Source organism: Ruditapes philippinarum, unplaced genomic scaffold (assembly GCF_026571515.1).
Source record: "Ruditapes philippinarum isolate M1 unplaced genomic scaffold, ASM2657151v2 ctg1013_1_1_1_1, whole genome shotgun sequence".
Lineage (NCBI taxonomy): Eukaryota > Metazoa > Mollusca > Bivalvia > Venerida > Veneridae > Ruditapes > Ruditapes philippinarum.
This window is the reverse complement of record NW_026851668.1, coordinates 1-10,599: the sequence shown is the minus strand read 5'-3', so window position 1 is coordinate 10,599 and position 10,599 is coordinate 1. Positions and strand designations below refer to the sequence as shown.

General features: G+C 30.1%; 1 protein-coding gene across 1 annotated transcript; it reads left to right on the top strand.

The window, feature by feature from the left end:
* Positions 1-3,244: 3,244 nt before the first annotated feature.
* Positions 3,245-4,125, top strand: LOC132736245 (uncharacterized). The gene is made up of 2 exons (XM_060723343.1): positions 3,245-3,353; positions 3,695-4,125. The coding sequence occupies exons 1-2, from the start codon at positions 3,269-3,271 to the stop codon at positions 4,012-4,014; spliced, it is 405 nt and encodes a 134-aa protein (XP_060579326.1). The 5' UTR covers positions 3,245-3,268; the 3' UTR covers positions 4,015-4,125.
* The last annotated feature ends 6,474 nt before the right edge of the window (positions 4,126-10,599 follow it).

Sequence of the window (10,599 nt, the reverse complement as noted above, 5' to 3'; positions counted from 1 at the left end):
GGTTATTGACAATGAATAGGAATATTTGTTTTATGCTTTTGAGTGGATTACTAATTTATCAGTGAAAATTATATTTGTGTTTTCAAAATATAATTTCAGAATTTTCAATGAAAGGACTACTTTTTAAAGTAGTAAATGTGGTACCTCACTTTTATTCATACTTACAATTCTGACATTTTTAAGATGTTTAGAAAAGTTGGAATGATATATAACTTACATTTCAAACGTTATTAAAAGGTAAAACAACCTACTTCAAGTCATTCCAATTACCAATCACTAAATGTTGTCTCAATTCTTTAATCTGTTTCATCTTTTAAGTCTAAAAATACACTTCTTTTTTAAACTGTTCTTGGTGACATTTGGGCATATTTAAGTATCCTACGAGCAATAACTGCCTAATGCAATATGAAAAGCAATGAAATTCACCAGCCCAAAGAATAAGTAAACAACCAGCGTTCGTAATACAGCCCTTCAACAATTCCATGTTTTCCAATTTCTAGTCGCTTTTTGTATGCTAACACATATGTCAACAATTTTTTATTGTCTGTTACAATCCTCAAATATTTTTTCTTTCTTATAAATAGATGTAAAACTAACAAATCAAAATGAACACCCTCTGAATCAAACACATTTTTTCCCGTGAAGTACAAAACTTTTAAAAATGGCGGTCGCTTATATAAACAAAGCTTGGTCTAATATAACTTTCCGCCGAAAATAACGGAAAAAGGTCGGATGATGTGACTTTTTCTTCTAATAGATCTGTTTGTTTTAATTATTACATCAAGCGATGATTCATATTATATTAAATAAAATAGATACTAAAATGTTGATTTTATTTCTTTAGCTCAATACTTTTTGTTTTTATGAAAAAGTCGTCTGAAATTGAGGCTACCAGTGGGGAAACAGATTTTGATATTTCAGTTAATATTGAGGAAATTTCACTTTAAATGGTATAAAAGCATAAAATAAATAGAAAATATGTTTGTTCGTCGTGTTAGATGTAATTTCATTTCGTCTCGTGAACTTTCAAAACCGTAATCTCACGCGTGGCTATGCCACTCGTGAGAATGCTGTATTTAAAGCCCACTCGATGAAATGAAATTTCCTCTTACACAAAAACAAACAAACATCCTCTTAAAACAAACAAATATCCTCTATAAATAACGTTTAGAAACTTTTTGAATGGTTTGGTATTCTATAAAACTACTATTAAAGCAATATTTCATCAGACATTGGAGTGGTGATTATCTTATTGACACTTTTAATTAACGATTCTAATGAAAATCATGAAATGAAAGAGAACTCGGGATAATAATGACAATTATGTGATCATGATTTCAATCACCCTGAAGATATAACTATGACAATGATTGAATAATTTGTTTTTGAAACAATCATTCAAACATTAATTAATTATACCTCTGATAATTTTATTATTATTGTTCTTTACATACCTCTTGCTGCTGTGGCTTTGTTTGTAAAAAGTATTAAGATTATATACGTATGAATGCAGTTAAAAAAATTAGGCATTTATTTACAAAAATAAATAAATAAATAAATAAATAAAATAAATAAAAAAACCCAAACATGCTTCAATATGAGTTGCCATTCTAAGTACTATCCGTTAAATTTTCAGACATTATATTACAAATAAGAATCAAGCTTAATCGCCAAAATGTAAAAGTGCATTCTTCCAGATGAGCCAAAATATTTCAAGAAAATGAAACTTTGGGGGTGGGGGATGTACTTGGATTTAAAGAAAAGTAAACTGATTTAAGATTCAAGTGATAATTTACATGTTATGTGCGATTGATGACTAATTTTGTAGTATTCTTCAACTTATTTCTACTGTGTGGCTAACGCAGTAAGGGCTATTTGCTTGATATCTTTTTGGTAATTTATGTGTTGGTAGTAGATGCCGAGTACAATGTGTAAATTACTTTTTCTGTTCACTTCTTAAAATTTTACTATTAAATACATTTCCGAAATTTTCATAATATTTAGTTCATTGAACGCCGCCTTACCTTGTTGATCTTGTTTATCGTGTTTTTTTTAAAGGTGTGCTAATTTAAACTGGATATGTATCTAATAGCATAAATGAAGTTGACAACAGCAAAAAAGTTGGTTCACATTCCTGAGACATTTTTATTCAAATATGGACAAAAAAGAAACGAAAAGCACGGAAATCCAATAATCATACAATATAGCAGTATTTACTGTAAGTAATATTGAAAGTTACACAACTCACAGAGTCACATGATTTAAAGAATTCTTTGCTGTAAGATACAAAGTATATATATTAAGTTATATAGTTTCCGTGAAAATTAAAATGTTTTTTTTTTAATATAAGACTACGTAATATGCATGCAAATTTTATCTTATTTAGCCAAATGGTTAAAGAGAAGATGCCATTGAAAACATTTTCATGACTAACACGAACGTCGAACGATTAGTTTTATTCATGAGCACTTTGTGACCAAGCAATCTTCAATGAATGTTTAGGACCTATCTAAACGTTGTTTACAGTCAAAGATATTTTCGATGTCCGGTATATAGAAATTTGAAATAATTTTGCCAGTAAAATACTTCTAAAACAGATATTTTTCTAAACTTCAAATACTTTTATTTTCTCACCGTACATTGACCTGGACAGTCAATTTTCGTGTCACTGGTTATGAACTTCCCTTAAATGAATGGTATTCGCAACCTGTTTACAAAACTTTTTACAAAATATAAAACTTTAAGACGATCTTGCCGTATTTTCATTAAAGTTTTAATTTTACCTACTTTTTTCAATATACTTATCAAACGTTACATTTAGTGAACAATATGATATAATGCAATTTGACTGCATTTAAAAAATCAGTAATGAATTATTACATGCTATGCTCATAAACAACATTGCCCTCGGTGGTTCATGTCAACCTTTAAGTCCCGCCTTTACGTACATACATCATTTAAAAATTAAACTAAGATACAACCAGTCCCTTTAGGTTATGACACTTTTGATGTGTCAGTTAATATATGACCAATCAAATGTTCATCTTTAACAAGAGGGTGAACACTTTTGACTGACTCATATCTTTATGTAAGGAAGTGTTTTAGTGACAAATTACTTTCTATTATATAGACAAGGAAGAAAAATGACATAACCTAACTCCATCCCTTAAAATAATGAAATATAAAAGCAAACAAAATCCTTTCGATGGCATTTATATTCCTATTCTGTTTGTTAATTTGTCAGTTAAATTAAAGGTGTAAAGCTACCATGGGACTGATGAAAAGTACGTGTGCATCAGTTGTACTGGTTCTGTGTTTTTCAGTTGTCAATGGTTACAATAGCAACAGTAATGGTGAGTAGATATAGATTTAAAGTTTAAATTTATTGCTTAACTCTGTTATGTAGGATATACTAGTTTCGAGGCCTTTATTCATTTCTTTTAGGTTTAATAATCTTAACGTAAACAGAAAAAACATATTTCAAAATTATCATGTTATTTCTTTAATAAGGTGTTCAACAAGTTCTGATATGTTTGATACATATCACAACATAATTATATTTTTTGTATTGTAAATAAGCGAATTTTCGATGTTATGTCCATTTTATTGCATGTATAGGATTAAAGTGACAAACTATAAGAAATAGTTCTGTTTAAGAGCCAGATCAAATGTATTTATATTTTTATGATTTCAGGTCTTGGATTTTTCTCAAATTTGCTTTCATCACCTTCTGTCAGCAAACAGTCATCTAGCCCGTATGTTTATCCGAACACCGTTCCAGTTTCCAGCTACATTAACCCGGTTCAGCCTTTTAGGATGCCTGCTTATTCTAACATCGCTCCTGCTAATAGAATGGTGTATCCAGCGCTTATGCCACATGGAATATCTTTATTTGGAACACTTCCTCCCCATACTGGGCATTCTATTCACAGAAATGTCTATCATCACAAAGACGTTGTGACAAAGTCAGTTTTATACTCCGTTTTATTGTCACAAATCTTAAGAAAGATATGATCAGCTAAAAATCTTGCCATGAGTCGTCATTATTTATTTCTTCATTTTACTTATTCTATTTGTTATTCTTAATCATTTTGTATCAAAGATATCATAAACAACATTATTAATATGCTATGGATATGCTTTAAGAATAAAGATAAATTATTATTTGGCTTCTTTTGCTTTGTTTTGACTTTTAGTATCATAATTTAAACTGAAAACATTAGAAGAAGACCGCTGAAGCCCAAAGCCCCCCACCCTAAATGGTTTGGAACTTTTTTTGTTCTTACTAACCAATTATACTTCAATGAGGATTTAAAAACTGTTTTGATATATAACAGTGCAGTTTTTTCATTGATTCACATAGGAAAAAAAAACTCAAATGCTATATAGCAGTTGAGATTGTTTTGCACCTTGTATATATCAGCGTAGTTTTTTCACAGAGGCTCTAATGGGGATGGGTCAACGAACATTCCCAGTAGCACAAAAATTGTTAATAAATAAATAAAAAAAATAATAATGAGCAGAAAATAAATAAATAATATAAGTAATATAAACACAGATAATTAATGAAATGAAATTTATCATCATATATGCAACTGCTAAAATCAAAATGAAAATCCGCTAAATGAATTAATTCCACTGAAAAACACCCTTAAATCTTCAATCAACATTACATTCTCAACAAGGTTAAAGTTTACAACTTAAGGTTTGTATGTCTTGTTTTATTCTTTTTCTTGTACAAACAAAGTTATGACAGTGCGACAAAACAGTCATACTATATTAACTCGTTAGTTACGGGGATATAACAAACACTGACTGGGACGAGATCTCGGGATGTGTCTGCAAAAAAATCGTCTCGGTCTTACGGTATCGACATTTTTTAGCAGAAACATACCTTCGATGTAACCCCAGCCAGTGTTATATCCTCGTAACAAACGTTTCATATACTACAAGAAAAGCATTGATGCAAAGCATCAAAGGGCGTCCAAGCAAGAAATGCATAAAGTGAAGATGAACTAGTAGACATATGATGACAAGATATTCTTATACACTTTTCAATGGTTGATTGGTTTTTACCAGAATTGTATATCACTTATGAATGAGCGGACGAAAAACATTGTTCATTATGAACTTTGGTGGGCATGCTAGAGATTAGAATATTAATTATGGAACTTGAAATTTATCAATATTAACGATGATATCCAAACTATACGGGTCAATGATATTCAAAATATACTCCCCATATGGTATAAGTTTATTTATACTATATAGGGGGTATTTTTGGACATTATCATTAATATTTGTGATTTGATAGAATTTCAAGTTCATGTGGTATTTTCTTTGGAACATTCAAAATGGTAGTCAAAATTAATAGATCTTTTTCATTTTGGAAATAATAAAATACATATATAATATTATGTTATTTTTGTTATTTTTTATGGTCATAAATGTAGTATCGTGATTATTAATAGCAACGGATATATACAATCATTTATAATCCATTTGTGTAACGCATGATCAACACCACACTTGTGTATTGTCGCTTATTATGTTATCGCTATTAGCTAAGACCCCCTCTTAAGGTATCTGTTCAAACTACGTAAAATATAACACTGGTTATACATGTTGAGCATAATTTTTTTATTATACAATAATTGTAATATCTATTTTAATATTTTTTTACATATTTTATGAATATTGTTTTCTTTTTCTTTTTTTCTTTTTGTTTTTTATGTACTATTTTAATACTGAGTTTTTACGATTTCTACTTTTTTGATTAAAATTGTAAAATAAATTTTAAGAATTCAATTGTCACATTGACCAACGATTATAAGCAAAAAATTAACTGAAAAAAGTCAGTAAATTAAGGTTAATCTTTCAATATATTATATTGTTTATTCTTAAACCATGTACATATACATTTGTATTTTTCTTTATCAGTTTTTAACTATCAATCAATTGAATAATTCACAAAATCTAATTTGTAACTTAGAATAATTCCTAAGCATCTTTACTAAACAAGAATAACAAATTAAATAAAATGTTTCAAAGTTGATGGTGTCATATTAATACAATAAAAATGTACCTTTTTACTCAATTATTGTACATATTTATTGTTTTTATCTCTTATAAATAAAATGAAACATGCTATTGTTGTTGTTTTTTTTCCAATTGTATGTTTATGTAAAATAATAAACAATAAATTTGAGAGCTGATCTGTGTTTATTAATTATTGTAACCAAAATAAGTGACAACCATTCATTTTGGAAAAAAAACTTATTTATCTGTAACGATGTCAATTAACATCTACTCCAAAACCGGGAGAGACCGGACAAAAAACGTGTGATGCTATTCGCCAGTCTTTAGTAAATGCCGGTCAATATAGACCGGATGAGACCGGCAATTACCGATACAGACCGACGAATAGTACATCCCTCTATAAATAGATTTTCGGACTTGGTCATCACTCTATTTACAGCTTTCGGATACATGTACAACAATAACATACCATGTACTACAAAATGATTAATAAAAAAAACCATAGAGCGCGATTAATTAACAATTATTTCATTTCAAAATGTTTGCATTGCAGAATTCTCCAGTTCGCTATTCATTGTACTATCGTGATATTTCATTTAATTAAACACCCTCCAATCGGAATGTTCGGCTATTATGACCGACTAAAAGGCCCGAGAAGTTGCAATTGCCCTTTCACAAAATCTGATTTCATTCCATAAGAGGCGCCGCGCTTCGGCACGGACGCGAATAGCTTTTATTTACATAACTAGTTACTAGGGCACTAGTGATAAAAAGATTTGCGCTATACACCAAATGCCTTGTGTCTTTGTTAAATTCTTTCAATAATTTGATTAAAGGTACCATGCTTAAATGAGTTATTCTAAAAAAAATTCATAAAATTCAAATATTTTTACTTGTCGGTGAGCAGCTATGTATACTTTAACATTCAATCGAAATTTCTCGGCGGTTAACATGTATAAATTCGAAAAAATTCCCATTGCAGTTAAATGGAAAAAAGTGTTTTAACGCGGATTAAAATGTCTTTATAGGAAATACTAATAACGATTATTTATCAATGTTTTTTATGTCTTTCTTTCAACACATGTAACTTATATCATTGTTTTTACAGCAAAAAGACCAAAGTCTTATCTGATTAGTTTTAGTATTCTTACATACCTTTTGAGGCCTCAAATAGTGAAACAATGCCCTATTTAGACCCCAGACACCATTTTCGTTTAAGAAATGGCGTTTAAAAAAGTGAACACTTTTTCGGCGCCATTCCCTATCAAATAGATACATCAAGGAGGTACCAGAGAGGGGATGTGCCCCCTCCCTTCTATTTGGGGGTTTGATGGGGGTCTGTGCACTCTCATCTTCAAGAAAATTTAGGACTTGTGAGGGGCTAAAAAATGGCCTCAGGTTGACCCTAAAGTAACGTGTAACCAACGCTGAAAAGATTCTTGACTCCGTCTCAATCCATAGAGAAGTTGCAGCACTTTGAAAACAGTTTTGATGGAAACATGAACACAAAATAGTGATTTTTGGCAATTTTGAGATGTCCCCTCGTTGCCATGGTAAAAGAAATTTAAGATTGCGTATGCAGTTACAAAGTCTAAGGTCCAGTAAATAATTGTGCTAAGTTTGAACAGTATTGAAGCATTTTTTTTATAGTTTCATAGCAAATTGAACATGTAACAGGAGGCTTTTCAACGGCATAATATGCTTCAGAAATTAATATATTTTTTAATTCTTTAAAGATGTAAAACATATGTTTAATAATGATGTAATAATGGATTAAGATCATATTTTATATTTAATGACAGAAGAAAGTAGAGCTCCTTGTTCAGGAATGTGTCGTAAGGGTAGCAAAATGTAAACAAATTAGTATTCTGATTCAATACATAATACCAATTCACTATAATTATACTAATTGCCAACAGAGCAAAAGAAGCAAAAGATATTTCATGTGTGTTGGAAATGAGATGAGTATTTTTCGGAATCTGTAATAAAATACCTAAAATAAAACGTTTTTGACAACAAAAAAGATATCATTAATATGACATAATTAACCTTTAACTTTGACACTTGGACAATAATGTAAGTGTTAGTTTGTATTTGCTTCATGCAATATCATATGACGTCATGTTCAGTCACTACGAAAAATTGAACTCCTGGTATTTTATTTTTAATAAACGAAAGTCTATTTATGTAAGAACAATATCATAAAAATAATGCGCACAAATATTATTTGTAGTATTGAACACACAAATATTTGGCTATATTGAACGCAAATATTATTAGTGATATTGAGCACCACTACAATAATTAGTGTTGAACAAAACTGTCATTCTACAATCGTTATAGTTATATTGAACTCAAATAACATAATTATGATTTTGTCTTCAAATAACATTAGTTACATTTTTAAAAAGAATATACATTTTAATATACAAATGAAGTTGCTAAGTGTATTTATAGATGTATAAATACGAGTCGCACTATGAAACATAGCCGACAGTATAATCGGCAAATGACCTCAAAATTACAAACTTTACCTTATGTTAAACATTTGCGTGTGTCAAAATTCGCTCCCAGTCCGTCTTATGATGTCTCAATTTAAGAAATGACCAATCATATACATGTCATATCACTAGAGGGTAAAACATTAAATATTTAAATAGAAAGACATTTATTTAAGGGAATGGTTTACTTTACATATCAGAGTCCAACTTTACTTCTTCAATAATGCATTAGAAACAATACAAAAAATGTTAAGAGGAACTTCATCATCAAAAGATGTAACCTATATATTAAACTTAAATTAGATGTTTATACCAACCTTGAAACTATTGATTTGTCCTAACATTTGCATTTTACTCATTCATTAACACTAAAACAGTCTTTTTTTAAGTGTATACGATAGATGATTAAAAAATTCGCGGGATTATAAAATAGATTAAATAATATTATAACACGTCAGCGTTAAAATACTAAACTGATCCAGCATATATTCTCTTAAAACAAAACAATTTAATTTCCTTACAAACAAAGTAATGCGAATACAATTCAAGTTAAGACGTACTGAAATCCTAAAGTGCGCAGTGACGGCTTGAGACCTTTTTCGGCACCTACAGCCCGGGGTGCTCGTATCAGTGCTTCCTACTTGATAAGTGTAACATGATACAGAACGTTTATGTGTCCACTTACCTACTTCGGCTCAACAAATTATCTCTATGGCTAATTATCTGTGGAGATAAATGACCATCACTGTGTTTTAAGATCAAACAAGTGGTCATGTCCGGGGACCGTAATCGATAGCAAAGCTATTTTTTGTGCCTTTTGACCAACACTGTGTTTTAAAATAAATAAAAAAAAACAAAAAAATATAACAATTAAATAGACAATGATCAGCACATGCATATCCTTACAAACAAAGTAATGCGAATACAATTCAATTTAAGGCGTACTGAAATCCTAAAGTGCGCAGTGACGGCTCGAGACCTTTTTCGGCACTAACAGGCCGTATTAGTGCTTCCTCCTTGATAAGTGTAACATGATACAGAACATTTATGTTTCCACTTACCTACTTCGGCTAAAATTATCTCTATGGCTTATTCTCTGTGGAGATAAATGACCAACACTGTGTTTTAAAATCTAACTAGTGGTCATGTCCGGGGATAGAACATTGAATTATAAAAATGAGGCCAAATTAAAATTTCAGACTTATGAACACATTGCAGACTTATGATCACATTCTGCACATATGAACACATTCAGGGTATCTTTTAACCATACCTCTTATAAATGACTATTATATAAGATTTGAATTTCTAAACTTATCGTACGAGGGAATGAAAAAAATACGTACATAATGATACACATTGTAAAGATTTGAAAGTGTATCCATAGTTAAAATTCTCTTAAACATTTACTCTATTTGCCACAACATGGAAACATACTCTAGTAACATAAAAGCATAATATTCTTTTATATCAAGTTATGTATATACAACTGTATTTATGTTACCTTAAGAAATGCTATGCTATCTTAAATTATGAGAAATAATTAACTGTTGTGTGTGTTTTGTTTGTTTGTTTTTTGAGAAATTTTGAGAAAAAAAAAATCAAGAAAATAAAAGCAAACCCAAATATGCAAAGAATTTTCTAAGAGACCGTTCTTTTAATAAGATACATAAACTTTGGGAATGTTTCTCGTTCAACGAATTACAAACATATCAATTTCCTTTTGTCAATATAATTTTACCAGACATCAAATAGATTTTGAAAATTTAATATTCATTGTTTTTGTTGACCATTGTGTTGCCACTGCATTTATCATACCAATCTCGTCCTTTGAAGACAGCCTAATTGGCATTTATTACAGAATGCAATATGATTGTGAAAATGTCAAACGAGAATTCCAAATATAAAACCATTTTTACCGCGCATGTATAAAATATGTGTGTTCAGAGTTAACCAAGAGACCTTAACGACCATAAAAGACAATATTCCAAGCTACAAGACCAACGGATAGGCACTTAGTGGGGGCACCGGACAAGAAAATGGCAACAGCGAAGGAGAA

What these genes read in the sequence shown, in the direction of transcription:
- LOC132736245 (XM_060723343.1), top strand. Translation starts at nt 3,269, where the DNA reads ATGGGACTGATGAAAAGTACGTGTGCATCAGTTGTACTGGTTCTGTGT. An exon ending in TTACAATAGCAACAGTAATG is followed by an intron (nt 3,354 to 3,694) that starts GTGAGTAGATAT and finishes TTATGATTTCAG; the next exon opens with GTCTTGGATTTTTCTCAAAT.